The sequence below is a fragment of the Piliocolobus tephrosceles genome, chromosome 8 (genome assembly GCF_002776525.5).
Source record: "Piliocolobus tephrosceles isolate RC106 chromosome 8, ASM277652v3, whole genome shotgun sequence".
NCBI lineage: Eukaryota > Metazoa > Chordata > Mammalia > Primates > Cercopithecidae > Piliocolobus > Piliocolobus tephrosceles.
Genome location: NC_045441.1, coordinates 7,976,478 through 8,004,207, shown reverse-complemented (window position 1 = coordinate 8,004,207; position 27,730 = coordinate 7,976,478). Strand labels below are relative to the sequence as shown.

General features: G+C 46.7%; 1 protein-coding gene across 1 annotated transcript in view; it reads left to right on the top strand.

Annotated features, from left to right (window-relative positions):
* Positions 1-16,592, top strand: part of KPNA7 (karyopherin subunit alpha 7) — a 35,548-nt gene extending 18,956 nt beyond the window's left edge. Inside the window, exons 6-10 of the mRNA XM_023192005.1 lie at positions 1,203-1,466; positions 4,825-5,058; positions 8,387-8,569; positions 11,790-11,936; positions 16,361-16,592. Of these exons, the coding sequence (XP_023047773.1) occupies positions 1,203-1,466; positions 4,825-5,058; positions 8,387-8,569; positions 11,790-11,936; positions 16,361-16,447 (915 nt within the window). The 3' untranslated portion in view covers positions 16,448-16,592. The remainder of the gene's footprint in view (positions 1-1,202; positions 1,467-4,824; positions 5,059-8,386; positions 8,570-11,789; positions 11,937-16,360) is intronic.
* The last annotated feature ends 11,138 nt before the right edge of the window (positions 16,593-27,730 follow it).

Below are 27,730 nucleotides of genomic sequence, written 5' to 3'. Positions count from 1 at the left end.
CCTGCAGCCACAGCTACTCAGGAGGCAGAAGTAGGAGGATCACTTGGGCCTGGGAGGTTGAGGCTATAGCGAGCTATGATCATAGCACTGTGCTGCAGCCTGGGCAACACAGTGAGACCCTGTCTCAACAAATAAAAAACTCCAACAGTTGAGAATCTGGGAGGTAGACGGTGAATACAGATGCCTCTTTGAGGGTGGACTCTGAAAGACAGAAGTAGGGTGATGGCTGAAAGGGCCAGAAAGGGAGGGGCTGACAGTCCCGGAATGTTTCCTTACTGGTGGTAGTGATTTGGGGGCAGGGATGATTCTGGGCAGAATCTTTAAAGGCAAAAAGTAAGGGCCAGGTGTGGTGACTCAGGCCTGTCATCTCAGCACTTTGGGAGGCTGAGGTGGGCAGATCACTTGAGCCCAGGAGTTGAAGTCGAGACTGGGCAACATAGCAAGATCCCTGTCTCTACTGAAACTAAAACTAATAATTATAAAAGGCCAAAAGGGATGGGATCCAGAGGCAGAGTAGGAAGACTGATCCTCAAATAGAAGAATAGAAATCTGGGGATGACATGCCGGTAGTGTTTTAGACCAGTTGGAAGACCAAGTAACTCCTGCTTGATCTTGTTGTCAATGAAAAATGGAATTAGGTCATCAAGTAGAGTGGGAAAGAACATTTTGAAAGACACGAGGAAACCTCCATCTAACGTTGGAATGTGAAATACAAAGCTCGTTCTGTATCCCTAATACTCATGACTGCCTAGAACACATTTCTATTTGTAGTTCAAAAGCTCTGGTTCAGCCCGGTACAGTGGCTCACCCCTGTAATCCCAGCACGTTGGGAGGCTGAGGCCAGCAGATCTCTTGAGGTCAGGAGTTTGAGACCAGCCTGGGCAACATGGTGAAACCCCGTCTCTACTAAAAATACAAACATTAGCTGGGCATGCGTGGTGGCGGGTGCCTGTAATCCCAGCTATTCGGGAGGCTGAGGCAGGAGAATCACTTGAACCCGGGAGGCGGAGGTTGCAGTGAGCCAAGATCGCACCACTGCACTCCAGCCTGGGCGACAGAGCAAGGCTGTCTGAAAATAGTAAAATTGTAAAAAGCTCTGGTTCATGCTGATCCATGATATTGATGGGAAATGGTAAGAACACACTGCTGTCCGCATTTTCTCGCCTTTGCACCCAATGCTGGAGGCAGTCTCCTTGTTACAGATCACATTTCTGCGGAACATCACGTGGACCTTGTCGAATCTGTGCCGAAACAAGAACCCATACCCTTGTGACTCTGCAGTGAAGCAGTTACTGCCAGCCCTCCTTCACCTCCTGCAGCACCAGGACAGTGAGATTCTCTCGGATGCCTGCTGGGCACTGTCCTACCTCACCGATGGCTGCAACAAACGCATCGGCCAAGTGGTTGACACGGGGGTCTTGCCCAGGCTGGTAGTGCTCATGACCAGCTCAGAACTCAATGTCTTGGTAAATATAATCCCGGGCCCTGAGGATTCGAGTCCTTGAGTCACAGTCACTTTAGCAGGTTTTGGAGCAAGGCTTGTCATCTGCATTTCCCTGGTCTTTGTTACTTTTTTTTTTTTTTTTTTTTTTTTTGAGACAGTCTTGCTATGTCACCCAGGCTGGAATGCAGTGGCACGCTCTCAGCTCATTGCAACTTCTGCCTCCGGGGTTCAAGCGATTCTCCTGTCTCAGCCTCACGGGTAGCAGGGATTATAGGCGCCCGCCACCATGCCTGGTTCATTTTGTACTTTCAGTAGAGACAGGGTTTCACCATGTTGGCCAGGCTAGTCTCGAACTCCTGACCTCAGGGGATCCTCCTGCCTCAGCCTCCCAAACTGCTGGGATTAGAGGCGCGAGCCACCATGCCTGCCTATCTTTGCTACTCTCTAGCCAAAAGCTTGAATCTATTTTGATGTCAAATCCTAGGGGGTGTTAAGTAACTGACTTTTTCTTAACTGGATAACTAGAAAAAGAAAAGTACCAAGTGAAATTACTTATACTCCCACCACCCAGTGAACTATTCACACACCGTCTCCTTCTAGTGGTCTATATGTGTAGACTTTAGCAAATTGACTTATACTGAATGGGTGTATAAGCTCATCATAACATTCGAATTTCTTACACAAGTATAAAAGAAAATTCCACTGGGTATACTGGTTCAAGCCTGTCTAACATTTTGGGAGGCTGAGGCAGGCAGTTTGCTCGAGGCCAAGAGTTTGAGACCAGCCTGGGAAACACAGTGAGACCCCATCTCCTTTTTAAAATAAAATTAAAAAAAGGCCAGGCATGGTGGCTCACAGCTGTCAAAATACAAAAATTTCTTTTTAAAAACACACAAAAAATTAGCTGAGTGTGGTGCTGCACAGCTGTAATTCTAGCTACTTGGGAGGCTGAGGCAGCAGAATTCCTTGAATCCAGGAGGTGGAGGTTGCAGTGAGCTGAGATCGTGCCACTGCACTCCAGCCTGGGTGACGGTGAGATTCCATCTCAAAAAAAAAAAAAAAAAAAAAAAATTAGCTGAGACCTTTAGTCTCAGTTACTGGGGAGGCAGAGTTGGGAGAATTTATTGAGCCCAGAAGTTTGAGGATGCAATGAGCTATGATGACGCACTGTACTCTAGCCAGAGTGACAGAGTGAGACGCTGGGGATTAAGAAACAAAAAAACACCCCATTATCCTCTCCCCAGTTTGTTCTCTTAGACTAGCTCAGATATAGGCAGACAGCTAGTGAAACCATTACTAATTGCTTTTCTAGGTTATTATTTTTTGTGAGACAGAGTCTGTCTCCCAGGCTGGAGTGAGTGGCTCAATCTTGGCTCACTGCAACCTCCACTTCTCAAGTTCAAGCGATTCTCCTGCCTCGGCCTGCCGAGTAGCTGGGATCACAGGCACCCACTACCACCATGCCCAGCTAATTTTTGTATTTTTAGTAGAAACAGGGTTTCACCAGGTTGGCCAGGCTGGTCCTGAACTTTTGACCTCAGGCGATCTGCCCACCTCAGCCTCCCAAAGTGCTGCGGTTACAGGCATGAGCCACTGTGCCCTGCTGCCTTGCTATGTCATTAAACATGCCACCTACCTCATATACTGCTTTGAAAGGTGGGTGCATTATATTATATTGAAGATGTCTTTATGCTGCCTGCTCTTTATTTTCTTAATCTTTTGCCTAATGTTGCATATTCTGCAGCCTTAGTGATCATCTATTTGGAGATTAGCATAGGATTTCTCAGATGTCGAGTTAGTTGGGGATAGTGCTAGGGGCATGGAGAGTATGAGATAAGAAATTTTTTTTTTTTTTTTTTTTTTGAGATGAAGTCTCACTCCGTCACCCCTGTCGCCCAGGCCGGAGTGCAGTGATGCGATCTTGGCTCCCTGCAACCTCCATCTCCTGGGTTCAAGCAATTTTCCTGCCTCAGCCTCCCAAGTAGCTAGGACTGCAGGTGTGCACCACCACACCCAGTTAATTTTTATATTTTTAGTAGAGACGGGGTTTCACCATGTTGGCCAGGCTGGTCTTGAACTCCTGGACTCAAGTAATCCACCTGCCTCGGCCTCCCAAAGTGGAGAAGCAAATTCTTTTAAGAAGTTGCTTACCCCCAGGTTCTGGGGCCTATTTGGAGCTGCCCTGGTAAGGCCATGACTGACCTGAAGTACCACTTCTACCTCTCACTTCAGTATCAGGTAAGTAGCCTAATAGGATAGGAAAATTCTAGAACTGTTGGTGGGCGCTTTATTGGGGCTGCCACTACAGCGCAGAGAAATCTGAATAAAGCCATAGTCAGTTATTGTAGGAGAGTTGTTTTAAGTTCAATCAGAGACCTGTCCTGGGGATCTTCTGAGTTATTTATGAAGGATTTTCTGATCACACCAAGAAATGGCATTGAGATCTCATGATCTCCAATTAAATATGCAACAAGCTTGACACTGGTGATAAATACTAATTCAGTCATTATTACACGATAAAAGAGTATAGTCACTGGGCACAGTAGATCACGCCTGTAATCCCAGCACTTTGGGAGGCCGAGGTGGGTAGATCACTTGAGGTCAGGAGTTTGAGACAAGCCTGGGCAACATGGTGAAACCTCGTCTCTACTAAAAATACAAACATTAGCCGGGCATGGTGGTGCACACCTGTAATCCCAGCTACTCAGGAGGCTGAGGCAGGAGAATTGCTTGAACCCAGGAGGCAGAGGTTGCAGTGACAGCTAAAATCGTACCACTGCACTCTAGCTTGGGCAACAACAAAAACCTCCCAAAAAAAAAAAAAAAAAAAAAAAAAAACTAGAGTCAGCTTAGCATTTCACGATGAAATTGAAAGCATATGAAAAGTACAGCAGTATTTCTTGGGGATTTCTATCCCACTTGAGCCAAACAAGTGGGAAGCCGGAAAGTTCCTGTAAATCACATTTAAACATCCAAGGGCCAGGCACAGTGGCTCATAATTGTAATTCCAGCACTTTGGGAAGTCAAGGCAGGATCACCTGAGACCAGCCTGGACAACATAGCAAGACCCCTGTCTCCACAAAAAAACTTAAAAATTAGCCGGGCATGGTGGCACATACGTATAGTCTCAGATACTTGGGAGGCTGAGGGAAGAGGATCACTTGAGCCCAAGAGTTGAAGGCTGCAGTGAGCTGCATTCCAGCCTGGGGGGCCATAGATGAATTGAATAAATAATGATCACAGATACAATTCCTGTTCAGTCTTCCAGACAACCATCAGCTATAGTATGACAATGTTTGGGAGGGAACAGAACTTGGTGTGAATGTTGCCTTTCCTGGGGTACACTTGAAATACTTAGACTTCTAGCCTTACTCTTCCAGACTCCTTCTCTCCGCACCGTGGGGAACATTGTCACAGGCACAGATGAGCAGACGCAGGTGGCCATCGACGCGGGCGTGCTGAACGTGCTCCCCGAGCTCCTGCAACACAACAAGCCCTCCATCCAGAAGGAGGCAGCCTGGGCCCTGAGCAACGTAGCAGCGGGGCCCCGTCACCACATCCAGCAGCTGCTTGCCTACGATGTCTTGCCTCCCTTGGTGGCCGTGCTAAAAAACGTAAGTGGCGCACACAGCAACCATGGCAAAGGACTACTTTTCAATAGCACTGGGTTGAACTCCTTCAGGAATCCAGACACAGGCATAGAAGCAGACTGAGATCACAGCAGAGCTATGAAACCTCAGTCCTAGCTCTGCCTGAAAAAAAGGAAGGGGGCGTTCCATTCTGAAGAACCCATTAAAAGATTTGGAAGATGGAACAAGTGTTGTTCAATGACAAGGTGACCCCATGGCTCAAGCATCCAGAAAGCTCAAGAGCTAGTAAATATTGGCTTATGTCTAAGTGGTATTCAAAGATAAATGCCATCTATTCTCTCCCTACTAAAAGAGGGTGGAGCTTTTATTTTAGCAGGACAAACTAGAGTCAGCTTAGCATTTCATGAGGAAATTGAAAAAACTAGAGTCAGCTTAGCATTTCATGATGAAATTGAAAGCATATGAAAAGTACAGCAGTATTTCTTGGGGATTTCTATCCCACTTGAGCCAAACAAGTGGGAAGCCGGAAAGTTCCTATAAATCACATTTAAACATCCAAGGGCCAGGCACAGTGGCTCATGATTGTAATTCCAGCACTTTGGGAAGTCAAGGCAGGATCACCTGAGACCAGCCTGGACAACATAGCAAGACCCCACAAAAAACCTTAAAAATTAGCCGGGCATGGTGGCACATACGTATAGTCTCAGGTACTTGGGAGGCTGAGGGAAGAGGATCACTTGAGCCCAAGAGTTGAAGGCTACAGTGAGCTGCATTCCAGCCTGGATATAACAGTAAGACCCTCTCCCTTAAAGTAAAAAGGCCATAGATGAATTGAATAAATAATGATCACAGATACAATTCCTGTTCAGTCTTCCAGACAACCATCAGCTATAGTATGACAATGTTTGGGTTGCTGTGGTGATATCATACACGGAATCACCTGTGGTGGTGTGATATCATACACGGAATGATATCACTGTGGTGATATCATACACGGAAGGAAAAAGCCAAGTTAAATTGAAAGTGGTAATGTCAAAATTGAAATCTAAACGTAGAAATACAATAAGGCAGGCTGAGTGCAGTGGCTCATGGCTGTAATTCCAACATTTTGGGAGGCCCAGTCAGGTTGATAGATTGAGCTCAGGAGTTTGAGGCCAGCCCGGGTGATTTGGTGAAATTTTCTCTACAAAAAGTATATACAAAAATTAGCCAGGCATGGTGGCATATGCCTGTGGTCCCAGCTACTTCAGAGGCTAAGGTTGGAGGATCAATTGAGCCCAGGAGGTCAAGGCTGCCGTGAGCTAGGATCACACCACTGCACTGTAGCCTGTGTGACACAGTGAGACCCTGTCTCAAAAAAAAAAAAAAAAAAAAAAGATTGGGGGCAGGCACAGTGGCTTATGCCCGTAATCCCAGCACTTTGGGATGCCAAGACAAGTGGATCACCTGAGATCAGGAGTTTGATACCAGCCTGGCCAACATGGTGAAACCCCATCCTTATTCAAAATACAAAAAATTAGCCAGGTGTGATAGTCGGTGCCTGTAATCCCAGCTACTTGGGAGTCTAAGACAGGAGAATCACTTGAACCTGGGGGGTGGAGGTTGCAGTGAGCCAATAACGTGCCACTGCACTCCAGCCTGGGCAGCAAGAGGAAAACTGTCTCAAAAACAAACAAAAAAAAACTTCATTATTTCTCCTGATTTGCATTCCCCTTTTGCAGAGCACGACTATCCTTTGCATTTTTCTTTTTGCTACCTTTAAAGGAATGAGCTATGTTTAAACCATCTATAGTCAAGAGTGGTTACCTTGCACTGGGGGTGGGGAGGCAGATGGAGTCTCATGGGCTTGAGGAGAAGCTACTGGCGGTGTTCTTGTTCTCAGGCTGGGTGGTGAGTTCCCAGGGTGCACCAGGTATGACAAGCTGGGCAAGAAAGAAAGGCCAGGTGTGTTGCCCACATTTATAGCATCTTCTGATCTATTCAGTACTTCTGGTCCTGCACACCCCTGTGAATCTGTACATATTCTAGTGAGAAATATCTAGTTATAAATCAAAGAACACTTATATTTCAAGTGGTATCTTTTGAACTATAACTTGCTTGGAGCCATAAGTTATTTGTTTTGTTTTTGTTTTGTTTTTACACTGAGGTCAGTTTTCCCCAGCCATAAATTGGGAATAAATCCTGCCCAGGAATAGAAGAGTAGAAGATAAATTCCTCCTGTATCTCTGGCCGAGTGCACTTTATAAATGCAAAGATTTACTGAGCAATTTTTTTTTTTTGGGGGGGGGAGACAGAGTCCCGCTCTGTCACCCAGACTGGAGTGCAGTGGGACAATTTCGGCTCACTGCAACCTCCTCCTCCTGGGTTCGAGCGATTCTCCTTCCTCAGCCTGCTGAGTAACTGGGATTACAGGTGCATGCCTCCATGCCTGGCTAATGTTTTTAAATTTTAGTAGAGACAGGGTTTCACCATGTTGCCCATGCTGGTCTCTAACACCTGAGCTCAGACAATCCGCCTGCCTCGGCCTCCCAAAATGCTGGGATTGCAGGTGTGAGTCGCTGCGCCCGATGTGAGTGATATTTTGTCTGTCACGTCTGGGCTGGCTTGGTCCCTTAGGTTGTATCTGTGTGCCCAGCCTTACAGCTTCTTGGCCAAAGCTTTATTAGATCAGAAAGACTAAAAATGCAGACATAGGTTACTGTCATCTAAACCCAAAGTGTAACTCCTAGTCTATGTAGATTACCTGAATTGGTTAATGTCAGTTTCAATTTTTCCCTGTAGCCTGATATGGGCAAATGAGTCTATTTGATCTTAGGGCTTCCCTCTAAGACCCCACCTGAGTCTGCCTGCCTGCTTCTTGACTTTCCAAAGATGTCGTCTTCTGATCAAGAATTAGAGGCAGGGGCTGGGCATGGCGGCTCATGCCTATAATCGCAACACTGTGAGAGGCCGAGATGGGAGGATCACTTGAGGTCAGGAATTTGAGACCAGCCTGGCCAACATGGTGAAACCCCATCTCTACTAAAAATACAAAAACTAGCCAGATGTGGTGGTGAGTGCCTGCAATCCCAGCTACTTGGGAGGCTGAGGCAGGAGAATCGCTTGAGCCTGGGAGGTGGAGGTTGCAGTGAGCTGAGACTGTACCACTGCACTCCAGCCTGGGTGACAGAGTGAGCGGGGGTGGGGGGGGGGCGGGAAGAAAAAGAACTAGAGGCAGGTAGCCAAGGCATTCTATGTAAATTGTACATGCAGTCCTGGCTGTCACCAGCCTCTCGAGAAAGTGAACCAAGTTGGTGTCCTATATTTAGGTTCTTCAGGATCTATAGAGAATGTAAACATCCTTGTTCTGCAGGGAGAATTTAAAGTCCAGAAAGAGGCTGTATGGATGGTGGCGAACTTTGCAACAGGGGCCACCATGGATCAGCTGATCCAGCTCGTCCACTCTGGGGTCCTGGAGCCGCTGGTGAATCTGCTCACCGCCCCAGATGTTAAAATTGTTCTCATCATCCTCGATGTCATCTCTTGCATCCTCCAGGTGAGCTGTTCTGAACAGGTTGGTTTGTAAATAGCTGTCTCCAACTGGATACAGGCATTTAATGTGGCTCTTAAAACTCAAGTTGCACTTTGGGAGGCTGAGGCGGGTGGATCACCTGAAGTCAGGAGTTTGAGGCCAGCCTGGCCAACATAGTGAAACCTTGTCTCTACTAAAATTACAAAAATTAGCCAGAATGGTAGTGCACGCCTGTATCCTAGCTACTCGGGAGGCTGAGGTGGGAGAGTCACTTGAACCCGGGAGGCAGAGGTTGCAGTGAGCCGAGATGGTGCCACTGTACTCCAGCCCGGGTGACAGAGCCAGACTCCGTCTCAAAACAAAACCCAAGTTGGATTATTTCTCTTCCCCCAATCCCTCCACCCTCCTCCGTCCATGTGTCCTGTGGATAAACACAAAAGGAGCCATCTCAAAGGACCATGGTCTTCGTTTTCTCAAACAGATGTCTGTGGGCCAGATATTTTTTCAGATGCTCAGACTATGACAGTCCTTGCTGTAATGGACATTACGTATGAGTGGGGAGACAGAGGACAGAAACATGAGGTAGGGAGTTACGGATAAAGTAAATCAGATAAAGGGGCAGTCACTAACAGTTCAGGGTGGGGAGTGGCTACAGCTGTCTTTTTATACAGACAGAGGGGCAGACAGACACACACAGAGACAGACACAGAGACAGACACACACAGAGACAGACACAGACAGAGACACAGAGACAGACATACACAGAGACACAGACAGAGACAGACGGAGACAGACAGACGGAGACAGAGACGGAGAGACAGACAGAGACAGACAGGATCTCTGCTCTGTCATCTAGGTTGGAGTGCTGTGATTCTAGCTCACTGCAGCCTTGATCTCCCGGGCTCAAGCAATCCTCCCACCTCAGCTACCTGAATTGCTGGCAGTATAACCAGATGCCACCACGCCTGGCCAATGTTTGTATTTCTAGTAGAGACGGGGTCTCTCTTTTACCCAGACTGTTCTCTAACTCGTGGGCTCAAGTCATCCTCCCACCTCAGCCTCCCAAAGTGCTAGGATTACAGGTGTGAGCCACCATGCCTGGCCAAGAGGATTGGCTTCTGAGGAGGCTCACATGATGGCTGGGAAGTCACTTGGACACGTGGACCTTCTCCATTGGGCTGCCTGAGTGTCCTCACGTCACGCAGCTGGCTTCCTATGGAGTAAGGGGTCTAAAAGCAAGGTGAAGGCCTCAATGTCCTTCATGACCTGACCTTGGAGGTCACATTCTGTCACTTCCACAACATCCTATTGCTTATACAGGTCACCCCCATTCAGTGTGAGTAGGGAACTACACAGGGTTTGGGCAGCAGGGGTCAGGGATCATCAGGGCAATCTCAGAGGCTAGCTAGATTCATTTGGTTAGGGTCCTTTTAAAAAATTAATATTTTTTGCCTGGGCATGGTGGCTCACACCTGTAATCCCAGCACTTTGGGAGGCCGAGGTGTGCAGACCACCTGAGGTCAGGATTTCAAGACAAGCCTGGCCAGCATTGTGAAACCCCATGTCTACAAAAAAATTAGCCAGGCACAGTGGCTCATGCCAATAATCCCAGCTACTCAGGAAGATGAGGCATTAGAATCACTTGAACCCAGGAGGTGGAGGTTGCAGTGAGCCGAGATCAAGCTACTGTACTCCAGCTTGGGCGACAGAGCAAGAGTCTGTCTCTATAAATAAATTATAAATATAAATATAAATATAACAGGATCTCACTCTGTCACCCAGGCTAGAATGCAGTGGCGTGATCTCAGCTCACTACAGCCTCAACTTCTTAGGTTCAGGTAATCCTCCCACCTCAGCCTTCCAAGTAGCTGGGATTACAGGCTTGTGCTACCACACCCATCTAATTTTTGTATTTTTAGCAGAGGTGGGGTCTTGCTATGTTGCCCACGCTGGTCTCAAACTCCTGGGCTCAAGTGATCCTCTCACCTCGGCCTCCCAAAGTTCTAGGATTACAGGAATGGGCCACCATGTCCAACTTAGTTAAGGTTCTTTTATAGGTGGCAAAACCATCTGAAAAGCTTCAAAGTAACATTAGGGAGCTCCTTTTAGAAACCCACTTTAAGCATCTTTTTAATGTAATTTTCTTGAAAAGAATGATCTGAGTCAAGACTAGATTTGAAACTCAACCCAATGACATCCTGAAACTTGGAGCAAACGACACAGATAAAGAATAGATATTTGGGCCAAGTGCACTGGCTTATGCTTATAATCCCAGCACTTTGGGAGGCAGAGGCAGGCAGATCATCTGAGGTTAGGAGTTCGAGACCAGCCTGGCCAACATGGCGAAACCCCATCTCTACAAAAATACAAAAAAGTTAGACTGGCATGGCACGTGCCTGTAGTCCCAGCAACTTGGGAGGCTGGGGCAGGAGAATTTCTTGAACCTGGGAGGTAGAGAGTGTAGTGAGCCAAGATTACACCACTGCGCTCCAGCCTGGGCTATAGAGCAAGACTCTGTCTCAAAAAAAAAAAAAAAAGAAAAGGTTTTTGGGCCAAATGCAGTGGCTCATGCCTGTGATCCCAGCACTTTGGGAGACCAAGGCAGGAGGATCGCTTGAGGCCAGGAGTTGGAGACTAATCTGGGTAATGCAGCAAGATCTTGTCTCTACACAAAATGTTAACAAAATTGTGATACCTTCTGAGTCTTTTCCTATGTATCTTCTTTATTTATTAATTTTTTTTGAGACTGAGTCTCATGCTGTCATACAGGCTGGAGTGTAATGGTGCAATCTCAGCTCACTGCAACCTTTGCCTCCTGGTTCAAACAATTCTTGTGCCTCAGCCTCCTGAGTAGCTGGGATTACAGGCGCTTGCCACCACACCCAGCTAATTTTTGTATTTTTAGTAGAGATGAGGTTTCACCGTGTTGGCCAGGCTGGTCTCAAGCTCCTGACCTCAAGTGATCCGCCTGCCTTGGCCTCCCAAAGTGCTGGGATTACAGGCATGAGCCACTGTGCCCGGCCCTGTATTTATGATATGTGTCTGTATATCGTGGATACCTGAAATGGGAGGAAGATCATGTAATTTTCAACCAATTTGGGAAGAGTGAAATTGCAACTATCCATTCAGGAATGGTAGCCTTTGTTCTGCTTCTACTGAGGGCAGCTCCCTTGAGGACTGGCAGAGGTCCCACCCCACAAGGTCTCCTGCTGGGGGTCTCATGTCCCCTTATACTTGGTCACAGGCGGCAGAGAAACTGTCTGAGAAGGAAAACCTGTGTCTTCTGATAGAAGAACTTGGTGGGATTGATAGAATTGAGGCTTTACAACTGCATGAGAACCGTCAAATTGGCCGGGCGGCTTTGAACATCATCGAGAAGCACTTTGGTGAGGTAAGTGACTTAGGAGTGCAAAGGAGTGTCCAGGGGTCCTGGTGGGGCAGCTCTGCAGTGGGTGACCCTGCCGGGGCCTGGGCTATTGCGTGTGGCAGGTGACTGGGCGGGTGGGCTTCTCTCCCGCCACATCCTCTGAAGTTGATGTGTCTCCCCTACCCCTGCTGTATCAGGTCATCTTTGAGTAGTGGCCTCTTGGTGCCTGGAAGCTATTCTAATTCCTTAAGAGCTTGTCCCGCTGCCTCTGGCTTAAAACTTCACTTTACTGGTCTCCTTTTTGGGAGAGGTATGGCAGGGGAGAGGATTTGATGCTAAAGTGACTTTATTTATTTATTTATTTATAGATAGATAGATAGATGGTTTCCCTCTGTTGCCCTGGTGGGAGGGCAGAGGCGCCATCTCGGCTCACTGCAACTTCTGCCTCCCAGATTCAGTTGATTCTTGAGCCTCCGCGACCTGAGTGGCTGGGATTAGAGAGATGTACCACCACGCCCAGCTAATCTTTAGTAGAGACAGGGTTTCCCTATGTTAGCCAGGCTGGTCTCAAACTCCTGGCTTCAAGTGATCCACCTGCCTCGGTGTAATCCCAAGGTGCTGGGATCACAGGCGTAAGCGACTACGCCCGGCCCATCTCCACAACAGTTTTTATCTTCTCAAACTGAAACTCCCTACCCGTTAACTACGAAGTCCCCAACACACCTTTCCCCTAGCCCTTTCAGTAGCCATCGTTTTGCTTTCTGTCTCTATGAATTTGACTATTCTAGGGACCTCATGAGTGGAATTGTATAGTATTTGTCCTTTTGTGCTGATGTATTTCCACTTGGCATACGGTCTTCAAGGTTCATCCGTGTTGTAGCATGTCAGGATTGCTTTCCTTTTTAAGGCTGAATAATAACTCTATTGAATATATATATGCTGCATTGTATTTATTCATTTACCTGTCAATGGACATGTGAGTTTCTTCTACCATTTGGCTATGGTGAATACGCTGCTATGAACGTGGGTGTGTAAGCCTGTTACAGTCCCTACTTCCAATTTTTTTTTTTTTTTTTAAAGACAGGGCCCTGCTCTGTCACCCAGGCTGGAAGGCAGTGGCAGCAATGATTGCTCACTGTAGCCTTGACTTCCTTGGACTCAAGCAATCCTCCTACCTAAGCCTCCCAAGTAGCTGGGACTACAGGCATGCACCACCATGCCAGCAGCTAACTTTTGTATTTTTTTTTAATAGAGATGGGGTTTCTTCATGTTGTCCAGGTTGGTCTAAAACTCCTGAGCTCAAGCAAGCCACCTGTCTTGGCCTCCCAAAGTGCCAGGATTATAGGTGTGTGCCAACACACCTGGCCCAGTTCTTTGGAGTATATATCCAGAGTTGAATTGCTAGATTATATGGTAATTCCATTTTGAATTTTTGAAGAACTACCATGCTCTTTTCCATAGTGGATGTACCATTTCACATCCCTACCAACAATGCATGAGGATTCCAATTTCTCCACACCCTTGCCAACACTTGTTATTTTCTGGGTGTTTCGGTAATTGCTATCCTCATGGGTATAAAGTGGTATCTCATTGTGGTTTGATTTGCACTTATATCAGAAATTTTTCATATGAGGAAGGCAACCTCACATTTCTTTCATGACCAGATCAACATGGGGCTAGAAGTTTACAGAGTGACATTTCTCTTAAGTGTCAAAGGTGACTTAACAGCAAAATAAAGGACCATACAATCAATACGACCAGGTGGATGGTGTGGTTAGCTGGGGCAGTTAATCTTGATTTGGGACCAAGAAGATGCTCTCTGCTGGGAGCAGTGGCTCACGTCTGTAATCCCAGCACTTTGGGAGGCCAAGGCAGGCCTCCCTCGAGGTTAGGGGTTCGAGACCAGCCTGGCCAACATGGCGAAACCCCATATCTACTAAAAATACAAAATTAGCTGAATGTAGTGGTTTGTGCCTATAATTCCAGCTACTCAGGAGGCTGAGGCAGGAGAATCACTTGAACCCCAGAACAGAGATTGCAGTGAGCCAGGATGGTGCCACTGTATTCCAGCCTGGGCAACACGGCAAAACTCCATCTCTGAGAAGAAAAAAAAAAAACTCTCAAGCCAGGTGTGGTAGCTCACGCCTGTAATTGCAGCACTTTGGGAGGCTAAGGTGGGTGGATTGCTTGAGCCTAGGAGCTCTGAGACCAGCCTGGGCAAAATAGCAAGACCCCATATCCACAAGAAATACAAAAATTAGCCAGGCGTAATGGCATGTGCCTGTAATCCCAGTTACTCAGGAGGCTGCAGTGGGAGGATTGCTTGAGCTGAGATTGTGCCACTGCACTCCAACCTGGGCAACAGCATGAGACCTTTTTTTTTTCTTTTTTTTTTTTTGAGATGGAGTCTTGCTCTGTCACCCAGGCTGGAGTGCAGTGGTGCAATGTCAGCTCACTGCAAGCTCCACCTCCCAGGTTCATGCCATTCTCCTGCCTCAGCCTCCCAAGTAGCTGGGACCACAGGCACCCGCCGCCACCATGCCAGGCTAATTTTTGTATTTTTAGTAGAGATGAGGTTTCACCATGTTAGCCAGGATAGTCTCGATCTCCTGACCTCGTGATCTGCCCGTCTCAGCCTCCCAAAGTGCTGGGACTACAGGCGTGAGCCACCGTGCCTGGCCGAGACTGTTTTAAAAAATAAAAAAAAGTTCTCAAAGGAGACCAGACCTAGAATGGGTGATAATGGTGATAAGTATTTTCCAGGTTAATGGTTCCTATGAAAACCTCATAAATAATCTCAGATGGGTGCAGTGGCTCGCACGTGTAATCCCAGCACTTCGGGAGGCCGAGGTAGGTGGATCACCAGAGATCAGGAGTTCGAGACCAGCCTGGCCAACACGGCGAAGCCCCGTGTCTACTAAAAATACAAAAATTAACTGGGTGTGGTGACAGGCACCCATAATTCCAGCTACTTAGGAGGCTGAGGCAGGAGAATCACTTGAACCTGGAAAGCAGAGGTTGCAGTGAGCTGCGATCATGCCACCGCAGTCCAGCCTGGGCGACAGAGGGAGACGCCATCCCAAATAAATAAAAAGACACTCATCTTTTAAAGGGGGTTCGATCCCTGGGGCTTATCCAAGAATTCCAGGGTAAAGATTTCTGGACTAGAAGTAGTAGCTATACCCATCATTTGATTACTCATTGTCAGGACAGTGTTCTATGTCTATCAAAACTGCATTAAAAACAACCTACTCACAAAAGGACAAATATTACGTGATTCCACTTAGCTGTGGTACCTAGAGTCATCAAATTCATAGAAACAAAGTAGAACGGTGTTTACCAGGTGCTGGATGGAGGAGGGAATGAGCAGTGATTTAATATAGTGATCCCAACCTTTTTGACAGTAGGGACCAGTTTTGGTTTTTTTTGTTGTTGTTGTTTGTTTGTTTTGAGATGGAGTCTCGCTCAGTCACCCAGGCTGGAGTGCAGTGGCGTGATCTTGGCTCACTGTAAGCGCCACCTCCCAGGTTCATGCCATTCTCCTGCCTCAGCCTCCCGAGTAGCTGGGACCACAGGCACCCACTGCCACCACACCAGGCTAATTTTTTGTATTTTTAGTACAGACAGGGTTTCACCATGTTAGCCAGGATGGTCTCGATCTCCTGATCTCGGGATCCACCCACCTCGGCCTCCCAAAGTGCTGGGATTACAGGCGTGAGCCACTATGCCCGGCAGGGACCAGTTTTTATAAAAGACAAATTTTCTACAGACTGGGGAGTTAGGGGATAGTTTTGGGATGATTCAAGAGCATTACATTTATTGTGTACTTTATATTATTATTACATGGTAATGTATAATGAAATAATTATACAGCTCATCATCATGCAGAATCAGTGGGAGCCCTCAGCTTTTTTCCTGCAGGTAGACAGTCCCATCTGGGGGTGACAGGAGACAGTGACAGATCATCAGGCATTAGATTCTCATAAGGAGCATGTAACCTGGTTCCCTGGCATGTGCAGTTCACAGTAGGGTTTGTGCTGCTATGAGAATCTAATGCTGCCACTGATCTGACAGGAGGCAGAGCTCAGATGGTAATGTGAGCCATGGGGAGCGGCTGTAAATAGAGATGAAGCTTCACTTGCTGGTCTGCTGCTCACCTTCTGTTGTGTGGCCCAGTTCCTAATAGGCCATGGACTGGGGAGGGGGCGGTGGTTGGGGACTCCTGATGTAATAGGTACAAAGCTTCAGTTGTGCAAGATGAAAAAGTTCCAGAGGTGGGTGGTGGTGATGATTGCACAACAGTGTGAATGTACTTAATTGCTACTGAGCTACCTGCTTTAAACATGGTTAAAGAGGGTCGATTTGGTTACAAGGTGCATTTTGCCAAATGTGCAGTGATAATGTGCTGAGAATCCTGGAGGTATAACAGTATCTGTTCTCTCCTGAAGGAAGAAGATGAGAGCCTAACTTTACTGAGCCAAGTCCTAGACCAAGATTATGAATTTATAGATTATGAATGCTTAGCAAAAAAATAGCCAAGCTCCATAACTCCTAAGCCAACAACCCAATGCTAAAGGATAACTTCCTTAAGAAGCAGCAGTCCTCTATCTTAGTGTAACCCAAGTGTAACCCAAATGTGAAGCTTTTAAAACTTGACATTAATAAAATGTTCAACACTTTCACCTTTCTCTATCTGAACTTCAGATAAACCCCTTGCTTCTTAAAACCATGTGGAAGTCATTTCCTAAGAATGTTTGTTTGTTTAGGCCGGGCGTGGTGGCTCACACCTGTAATCCCAGCACTTTGGAAGGCCAAGGCGGGTGGATCACCTGAGGTCAGGAGTTTGAGACCAGCCTGGCCAATATGGTGAAACTCTGTCTCTGCTAAAAATACAAAAAATTAGCCAGGTGTGGTGACGCATGCCTGTAATTCCAGCTATTTGGGAGGCTGAGGCAGGAGAATTGCTTGAACCCGGGAGGGCGGAGGTTGCAGTGAACTGAGATCGAGCCATTGTACTCCAGCCTGGGCAACAAGAGTGAAACTCTATCTCAAAATAAAAAATAAAGAGTGTTTGTTTAGTAATTGCCTTTTAAAAGGTCTTAAAGTAAAACCTTCAAGACAGAGTAGAATGGTCTTATAGCTATCTGGACAGACTTTGTTTTTCTTTTTCTCCTTTTTTTTTTTGAGATGGAGTTTCGCTCTTGTCACCCAGGCTGGAGTGCAATGGTATGATCTAGGCTCACTGCAACCTCTGTCTCCCAGGTTCCAGTGATTTTCCTGCTTCTCCTGCCAAATAGCTGGGACTATAGGTGCCTGCCACCATGCCAGGCTAATTTTTGTATTTTTGGTAGAGACGGCATTTTACCATGTTGACCAGGCTGGTCTCAAACTCATGACCTCAGGTGATCCACCCATCTCAGTCTCCCAAAGTGCTGGGACTACAGGCAAGAGCCACCACGCCCGGCCGCTACACAGACTTTGACTTGCAGATACAATATCATTGGTTCTTGGTGCTGCAGGGACAGTGTTACTGGCCTTCTTTCCTCTGGCAATTAATATCCTGACACTGACAAGATCTAAGATAATTTTCTCTAGAAACTCAATCTCTCTTATTCTTCCTAGAAAGGGAGAGAGTTGAGAGAGAGTGTGTGTGTGTGTGTGTGTGTGTGTTTCTATTTTTCAGGACAACACAACCATATGCAGGTAACCTTCTAAACAATTTTGTAGAGATGGGGTCTTACCATGTTGTCCAGGTTAGTCTCAAATTGCTGGCCTTAAGCCATTGTCTCTCTCTGGCTTCCCCAAGTGCTGGGATTACAGGCATGAGCCACTGCACCTGGCCTACATTTTATATTTGAACCATGACTTGTATACTTAGTTTTCATAACTTAAATGAACTTTGATACAATGTACATTTACAGAGCTATAGATATTTAAAATAAGGGAGGACCCATGCCAGCTCCACCCTATCCCCAGAGGCCAGAACTTTCTGCCCTTTGGTCTGTTTAGTCTATGCTTTCATAATTCTAAACATCATGCTTCTGCTACATTTGAAGATGATGTTCGAATTTACAGAAGAGGTAGCCATTTTTATACCTTCCCTGTCTTCCCATCATAGATATCTAATTTTTGTTAGCTTGATGTCCAGGCTTTATCGTAATGATGTGAATTATATTCAGAAGTATGTTTTCCTTAGCATTAATCCACACCTTCGCTCGTATGCTTTGTTTTTTTTTTTTTTTTTTTTTTTTTTTACCTTGGGCTTACCTCCTATCAAATTCTTTGCTACAAGTGTCAACCTCCTGCTGAATGTAATACATCAGTAATCTACCAACATGCTTGTCATCCGCACCCACTGGAGAGTTCTCTGTCATGCTCCAGCCTGAAATAGTTGCCCCCATCCTCTGGTACACATCTGTTGTCCCGAGATCAGCTTTTACCATCATCTTGGGGGCTCCATTCACTTTTCCCGGGTCAGTTTCCCTGTTTCCAGGATCTCATGCCTGCCTACTCTTGTTTCCCCCTTTATTTTAGGGACAAGGTCTCCCTCTGTCGCCCAGACTGGAGTGCAGTGGCACCATCACAGCTCAGCTCGGGGTAGCCTTGCTACAGCAATCCTCCTGCTTCAGCCTCCTGAGTAGCTGGGTGTACAGGTTTGTGCCACTATGCTCAGCTAATTGTTTAAATAATTTGGCTTTTAAAATTTTAATTTGGCTTTGGGAAGCCTAAGGCAAGAGGATTGCTTGAGCCAGGAAGTTTAAGGCTGCAGTGAGCTATGATGGCGCCACTGCACACCAGCCTGGGCTACGAAGTGAGACCCTGTCTCCAAAATAAGTGATGGCATGAGGTAGGCATGGGATTCAGGAAACAGGAAAGCTGACCTTGAATTCCTGGGATCAAGCGATCCTCCTGCCTTGGCTTCTCAATAGTGCTGGGATTACAGGCGTGAGCCACTGAGACCCACTGGCTTTTAATATGCATGTCTTTTTGGAGAGAGGGTGCATGGGAGGTTAAATTTCAGACATTGCTCGTCCAAAAATATGTACTTGATTTTTTATTTTTATTTTTGAGACAGAGTCTTGCTCTGTTATCCAGACGAGCGCAGTGGCATGATCTCGGCCCACTGGAACCTCCACCTCCTGGGTTCAAGTGATTCTACTGCCTCAGCCTCCTGAGTAGCTGGAATTACAGGCAGCACCTGCCAACATGCCCAGCTAATTTTTGTGTGTGTGTTTTTTTTTTTAAAGTAGAGATAGGTTTTCGCCATGTTGAACAGGCTGGTCTTGAACTCCTGACCTCCCTGGGATTACAGGATGTGAGCCACTGCACCCAACTTTGAAAACATGTACTTTATTTTGACTCCTGGTTAATAATCCAGCTGCAGAGAGTGTTCTAGACTGGAAACTATGACCTTCAGAATGTTGCAAGCATCGATCATTATATTCTAGTTTTCAGTGTTGGGTTCAAAGTCTTCTACTCTGATCGCCAATTATTTTGTGCATGACTCTATTCCCCTGTCTCAACTCCACTGACTGAAGTTTGTAGGTTGTGTCTCCAGTATTAAATGTGCTGTCCTGAATAGAAACTTATTTTCTGTACAACCAAATATGAGCCTTGCAGTCTAGAATTATGTCCTCTAATTTTTTAAAATCAAGAGCTTGGAACAGTGGCTCACGCCTATAATTCCAGCACTTTGGGAGGCTGAGGTGGGAGGATCCCTTGAGTCCAGGAGTTTGAGACCAGCCTGGGCAACATAGTGAGACTCCATCTCTAAAAAGAAAAAGAGAAAAAATAGAATTATCTCCCCTGCCACCACCATTTTTTTTTTTTCCACTGAAACTGATTCATTTTCTTGTCCCATTCTCTATTTTCCATCTTTATCTTTTACTTTCTGGGGCTTTCTTCCAGGCTTTTCATTTCTGTAGTCACTTAATTGGAGACACTGTTTACACAGGTTTCCCTTTTCAAGCCTCCTTCTTCATTATTGCAAGATCCTATCTCTGTGCTATTGACCTAGCTTTGTTTGTGCATTGATTCTTGGGGAGTGTCTGTTAGTTTGGTGTGCCCATGGCAAAGGCTTCCATCAGATGTCTGGTGTCCTTGGATCTCTGCTTATAATAGAAAGGTCCTGGGGCTGATTGGAGCCGTGAGCGGGGCCTGTCATTGGTGAACATTTGCTGGGTGACCGCACAGGAACCCGGTCATTCCAACAAGTGATCCCAACATTTTTTTTTTTTTTTTTTTTTTTTTTGAGACAAAGTCTTGTTCTTTCACCCAGGCTGGAGTGCAGTGGCGCGATCTCAGCTCACTGCAACGTCCGCCTCCCGGGTAACTGGGATTATAGGCTCGTGGCACCATGGCCAGGTAATTTTTGTATTTTTGGTAGAGATGAGGTTTCACCATGTTGGCCAGGATGGTCTCAATCTCTTGACCTTGTGATCCGCCCACCTTGGCCTCCAAAAGTGCTGGGATTACAGGTGTGAGCCACCGCGATTCCATTAATGGAGAGTTCAGGATGGGAAGCAAACTAATGTCAAGGGCTAGATATGCTTTAAAGTTCTTTGAAGTAGGTGGCGGTGCATCCATGTCAAAGATAAGGAAACACAGCCGGGACTGGTGGTGTGCGCCTGTGGTCCCAGCTACTCAGGAGGCCAAAGTGGAAGAATCGCTTGAGACCAGGGGTTTGAAACCAGCCTAGGCATCATAGCAAGATCCCATCTCTACAAAAAATTTTAAAAATTAGCTGGATGGGGTGGTGCACACCTGTGGTTCTAGCTACTTGGGAGCCTGAGGTGGGAGGATCACTTGAGCCCAGGAAGTTGAGGCAGCTGTGAGCCACAATCCTGCCACTGTACCCCAGCCTGGGTGACAGAACCAGACCTACCTCTTTAAAAAAAAAAAAAGTCCCAGGGCAGTAAAGATGAACACCAAGTAAGAGCAGGGCCAGGATTTACCCTGCTGGTCTGAAAGCACATGTTTTGTGTGTTGGGGGTGGGGGAGGGAGGGTTTTGCTCTGTTAGAGATACTAACCCCCTATTCCCACATCCCTCAGAGTGCTGGCTATGGCCACTTGTCTGAGAGCCATCCAAGAACATGGTAAAAATGCAGAATTCTTGCACCTCAGACAGACTCTGGGGTTAGAACCTAAGTATCAATGTGTTTAACCAGCTTCTCAGGGGCATTTGAGAGGCAAATGCTAAAGCAGATGAAGTTCCTGCCCTCAAGAGGTTTAGATTCTAGTTAGGGAGACAGACAATAAACCAATGTAAGGTAAGTCAAGTTCCAGGAAGAAAAAGCAGAATAAGAAAACATGACGAGAGTGTCTTAGACTTGGGGAAGACAGCATCTGAGGGAGCAAAACTGAGAAAAATGAGTATTTTGCTTACTGAACAACCTGACCTTGGCCGGGTGTGGTGGTTCACACCTGTAATCCCAACACTTTGGGAGGCTGAGGTGGGCAGACCACTTGAGGTCAGGAGTTCGAGACCAGCCTGGCCAACATGGCGAAACCCCCATCTCTACTAAAAATACAAAAAGTAGCCAGGCATGTTGGTGCATGCCTGTAATTCCAGCTACTCGGGCGGCTGAGATTTTGGACACAATGGACTGGTTTTGTGGAAGGCAATTTTTCCACAGACAGGGAGCTGCTGGGGAGAGAATGGTTTGGGGATAATTCAAGACATTCCATTTATTGTATAGTTTATTATTACATTGTAATACATAATGAAACAATTCTGTTACCATCATGTAGGATCAGTAGGAGCTTGAGCTTGTTTTCCTGCAACTAGATGGTCCCGTCTGGGGGTGATGGGAGAGAGGGACAGAGCATCAGGCATTAGATTCTCATAAAGAGGCTGGGCACAGTGGCTCATAACTGTAATCCTAGCACTTTGGGAGGCCAAGGTGGGCAGATCACCTGAGGTCAGGAATTCGAGACCAGCCTGGCCAACATGGCGAAACCCTGTCTCTACTAAAAATGCAAAAAGAAAAAAAAAAATTAGCTGGGCATAATGGCATGAGCTTGTAGTCCTAGCTACTTAAGAGGCTGAGGCAGGAGAATTGCTTGAACCCGGGAGGTGGAGGTTGCAGCGAGCCAAGGTTGCGCCAGTATACTCTAGCCTTTTTTTTTTTTTTTTTTTTTTTACCTTATCTGAAAAATTCTGAGGAGCATGTAACCGAGATCCCTTGCACACACAGTTCACAATAGGGTTCTCTCTCCTATGGGAATCTTATGCCACAGTTAATCTGACAGGAGGTGGAGCTCAGCTTCGCTCACCTGCTGCTCATCTCCTGCTGGGTGGCCCGGTTCCTGTCAGGCTATGGACTGGTCTAGGGGTTGGGGACCGCTGTGCTAAGGCAAGGCTGGCCCTGAAGGAGGTGAAAGTAGTTCTGCAAATTTCTGGGAAAGGCATCCCAGGCAGAGGAGACAGCAGGGCCAGGGCACGGAGGTGGGAGCTGGCTCCAGGTGTGCGAGCAGCAGCCTCCGTGGCTGGAGCGAGGTGGAGTTGGGGTATGAGAGGCTGAGGTTTGAGAGCATCACATCAGGGGGCCTTGTAAGCTAAGATGCAGACTTTGAATTTTATTTTAAATATTATGAGAGGCCAGGCATGGTGGCTCATACCTGAAATCCCAGCACTTTGGGAGGCCGAGGTAGGTGGATCTCTTGAGTCCAGGAATTTGAGACCAATTTAGCCAACATGGTGAAACCCTGTCTCTACTAAAAATGCAAAACTTAGCTGGGAGTCATGGTGTGTATCTGTAATCCCAGCTGTTTGGAAGGCTGAGGCATAAGAATTGCTTGAACCTGGGAGGTAGAGGTTGCAGTGAGCTGAGATGTCATTGCTTTCCAGCCTGGGTGACAGAGCAAGACTCCATCTCAAAAACAAACACCAAAACCAAAAAAAACAATACTATGGGAAAACACAGGAGCATTTGCAGTAGGGGGTGATGGATCCTAACAGTTTAGAAGGGTCTGTGACTGCTGTGGGCAGCTGAAGTGGAAGCTGAAGAAGGAGTTAGACTGTTGGAACCATCATAGGCTGAGTGAGAAAAGGAGGATCAGATGAGATGGAAGTGTGTTGGCGCCACAGCCTGCAGAGTTCCTGGTTTGTTCCCACTTCAAAGGACAAGCTGCTATGACACTCACTGTTCATGCCTTCTTATTCTTTTAGAGATGGGGTCTCGCTCTGCTGCCCAGGCTGGAATATAGTGGTGTAATCACAACTCACCGCATCCTTGACTTCCTGGGCTCGAGCGATCCTTCTGCCTCAGACTCCAGAGTAGCTGGGACCACAGGTGCATGCCACCATACCAGGCTAATTTTGTTTTACTTTTTGTAGAGATGGGGTCTTGCTATGTTACCCAGGCTGGTCTTGAACTCCTGATCTCAAGCAATCTTCCGGCCTCAACCTCCCAAAGTGCTGGGATTACAGGCATGAGCCACCATGCCCAGACTCATATTTCTTTCTCACAATTCCATGTCTAACAAAACTCTAAAGCTAGACGTTTTCCTATGTGTCACTGGGCAGAAAGCAAATACTGGGAACACATGTCTTGTAGGAGAGGGGTTGTCTGCAGTGGCATTCCTACAGCCTTGGTCAAAGAGCTTCGTCCCACCGGATTTAACTAGAATCTCCCAAACACAAGTGACTTTTGGTCCCCTTCACTTTTCATATAACACCTGTGAATACAGAACGTTCTTCAGAAAAAGCTGTGTGGGCGATGGTCAGAAGGGGAGTAACTAGACTGGGCATGGTGGCTCACGCCTGTAATCCCAGCACTTTGGGAGGCTGAGGTGGGCGGATCATGAGGTCAGGAGTTTAAGACCAGCCTGGCCGACATGGTGAAACCCTGTCTACTAAAGATACAAAAAATTAACTGGGCATGGTGGCACGTGCCTGTAATCCCAGCTACTTGGGAGGCTGAGGTAGGAAAATCACTTCAACCTGGGAGGTAGAGGTTGCAGTGAGCCGAGATTGTGCCATTGCATTCCAACTTGGGCAACAGGGTGAAACTGTCTCAAAAAAATAAATTAATAAAAATAGGCCAGGCATGGTGGCTCATGCCTGTAATCCCAGCACTTTGGAAGCCCAAGGCGGGTGGATCACCTAACGTCAGGAGCTCGAGACCAGCCTAACCAACATGGTGACACCCAGTTTCTACTAAAAATACAAAAATTAGCCACGCGTGGTGATGCACACCTGTAATCCCAGCTACTCAGGAGACTGATGCAGGAGAATTGCTTGAACATGGGCGCAGAGGTTGCAGTGAGCCGAGATTGTGCCACTGCACTGCAGCCTGGGTGATACCATCTCAAAAGTAACTGGGATGGAAAGGATCTAGAAACATAGTAGGTGCTAGGCAATGTGGTCATGGATATGAGATGTTGAAAGGGATTAAACTGGGCGTGCTGATGTGTACCTGTAACCCCAGTGTATTAGTCTGTTTTGGCATTGCTATAAATAAATACCTGAGTCTGGGTGGTTTATAAAGAAAAGATGTTTAATTGGCTCATGATTCTGCAGACTGCACAGGAAGCACGGCTGGGGAGGCCTTAGGAAATTTTCAATCATGGCAGAAGGTGAAGGGGAGGCAGGCATGTCTTACATGGCCAGAGCAGGAGGAAGAGAGAGAAGAGGGAGGTGCTACACACTTTTAAACAACCAAATCTCATGAAAACCCACCATGACAAGAAAAGCAAGGGGGAAATCTGCCTCCATGATCCAATCACCACCTACCAGGCCCCACCTCCAACACTGGAGATTACTGTTTGACATGAGATTTGGTTGGAGACGCAAATCCAAACCCTATCACCCAGTTACCTGGGAAGCTGAAGCTGGAGGATCCCTTGAGCCCAGGAGTTCAAGTCCAGCCTGGACAACATAGCAAGACCCTGTCTCAAAGGGATTGGGCTTGATTTGCACAAGTTGAGTGTAGAGATTAAGCTAAATTATGGCTCAAAAGTGTCACACCAAAAGATGCCCAAAGCAGGTCTTTGGTGGCCTTTGATAAATGAAGAGAAAAGGTGTTTGGGTGTTCGTCTAAAATACTGCTGGAAGACAGTTCACCTGCACCAACTTCTCATTTAGTGATGAGAGCAAGTCTATGATTGAATGGACACTGGGGCCTGCAATTAGTATCTTCATCTCCTCCTGCAGTGATTATCTGTCTACTGCTGAGGGCTATGCTGGGGGTGGGGGCACTCCTTGAGGGGCTGTGCCATCCCACATGGAGATGGGGCACCTGGGAGACTCCACTTTGTACCCTCTTTCCTCACCAACTCAAGATACCCTAGGTGGCAAATCTTCGCCAAGCATGTTCTTTGAGACTTTCTTTTTAGACAAGGCCTCGTTCTGTCGTCCAAGCTGGAGTACGGTGGCTGTGAGCGGGGCCTGTCATTGGTGGACATCTGCTGGGTGACCACACAGGAACCTGGCCATTCCAACAAGTGATCCCAATAATCAGAGCTGCAGATCTTATTTTATTTTTATTTTTTGAGGCAAAGTCTCATTCTGTCACCCAGGCTGGAGTTCAGTGGCATGATCTTGGCTCACTGCAACCTCTACCTCCCAGGCTGAAGTGATCTTCCTGCCTCATCCTCCTGAGTAGCTGGGATTACAGGCACACGCCACTACGCTCGGCTTCCCTAGTAACTGGGACAACAGGCACGTACTACCATACCTGGCTAATTTTTGTATTTTTAGCAGACAGGGTTTTGCCATGTTGACCAGGCTGGTCTCGAGACTCCTGACCTCAGGTGATCCTCCTGCCTTGGCCTCCCAAAGTGCTGGGATTACAGGCGTGAGCCACCGCGCCTGGTCTGAGACTTTGAATCTTAAACCCAGGGGCTGGGGACAGAAGAAATAGCTCATGTGTCTTTGATGACTCCAGTGGCAAGCCTTGCCATGGACATTTCCAGTGGCTGCCTGCATCCTGCCTCTCCAGGCCTCCTTTCTGGTCTTAGGCGCTCTCCCATACTCTTTCAAGAAATTCTTTTTAAGTAGCCAGAGTGGGTTCCTGTTGCTTGAAATGGAAGGATCTTAAGTGATGTCCATGAGGAGTAGAAAATGATACCATAACTCAAGACAATATTTAAATCCAAAAGATCTGTTAAGTTCCATTCTGTCAAAATAGAGACAGTGTATAACAATGGAATTTTTACATTAAATAATGTTAAATAGGTAATATTAGTTATATATAAAATACACATTAGGCCAGGCATGGTGGCTTATACCTATAATCTCAGCACTTTGGGAGGCTGAGGTGGGAGAATCACTTGAGGCCATGAGTTCAAGACCAGCCTGGGCAACACAGCATTACCCCATCTCTATAAAAATAAAACATTAGCTGGGCGTGGTGGTGAGGATCTGTAGCCCTAGCTACTCAGGAGGCTGAGGTGGAAGGATCACTTGAACCAAGGAGTTCAAGGTTACAGTGAGCTACAATTGCACCACTGCACTCCAGCCTGGGCAACAAAGTGAGACCCTGTCTCAAAAAATGTGTGTATACACAGCTCATATATTTATAATGCATGTATAATACATGTATATTATATATATACATATATTACACATTTAACAACAGAAAAGATGGTCCTATGACCTCAACACAATAATTTTTGTTTGCATTGCTTTTCTAGTTTGAATTTACATACACTTTTTTCTTTCTGAGGCGGAGTTTTGCTCTTGTTGCTCAGGCTGGAATGCAATGGCGTGATCTCAGCTCGTCGCAACCTCCGCCTCCTAGATTCAAGTGATCCTCCTGCCTCAGCTTCCCGAGTAGCTGGGATTACAGGAGTGCGCCACGACACCCGGCTAATTTTTGTATTTTTAGTAGAGGTAGGGTTTCTCCATGTTGATCAGGTTGGTCTTGAACTCAGGACCTCAGGTGATCTGCCTGCCTTGGCTTCCCAAAGTGCCGGGATTACAGACGTGAGCCACCTCACCCAGCCTTACATATACTTTTTTAAAGAATCGGATTGGAATGCAGATTCTTTTCCAATATCTTAAAGCGTTATCCCCCCTATTCGTAGAGTGTAGTTGAAGGGAGGCAGAAAGGTAAGATGGTTTACAAAGATTCGTCTTTGAGAAAAAAATTTTTTAATTAAAAAAGCTGGAAGCCCTGTTGAGCTTAGTCACTGTTGTCCAAGTGATCTAACCTTGTTGACTCAAAATACTGTCAACCTCTTTTTTTCTTCTCTCTCGGTTAACTCTTCTTTGCTAAAATTGCATGACAAACGAGCCTTTGTAGTTTGAAGATACTAATACTGACTTGCCTAGCAAGGTTTAAAAAAAGGAGCAATTTGCCTTTTGTACATGGTCTGGGTGCAAAGAGATGGTGTTAGTCACCTTCTGGCTGGGTGCCCACATGCTTAGACTCGGGGAGTTGGGATGACTGGCGAGGCAACAGAGAGGAAGGAAGGCGTGAATGGCTGTAGGTTGGCTTACGGTGTGAACACTGAACTGGAACAACTTTGACCTTTTGCATTTGCCCAGAAATTGTCATGTACCTCGAATAACACAATTCTCAGCTGGGCATGGTGACTCATGCCTGTTATCCCAGCATTTTGGGAGGCCAAGGCAGGTGGATCACCTGAGGTGGAGAGTTCAAGACCAGCCTGGCCAACATAATAAGACCCCGTCTCTGCTAAAAGTACAAAATTAGCTGGGCATGGTGGCACATGCCTGTAATCCCCATTACTCAGAAAGCAAGCCTGGAGAATCACTTGAATCCGGGAAGCAGAGGTTGCAGTGAGCTAAGATTGCACCACTGCACTCCAGCCTGGGCCACAAGAGTGAAACTCCGTCTCAAAAAAAAAA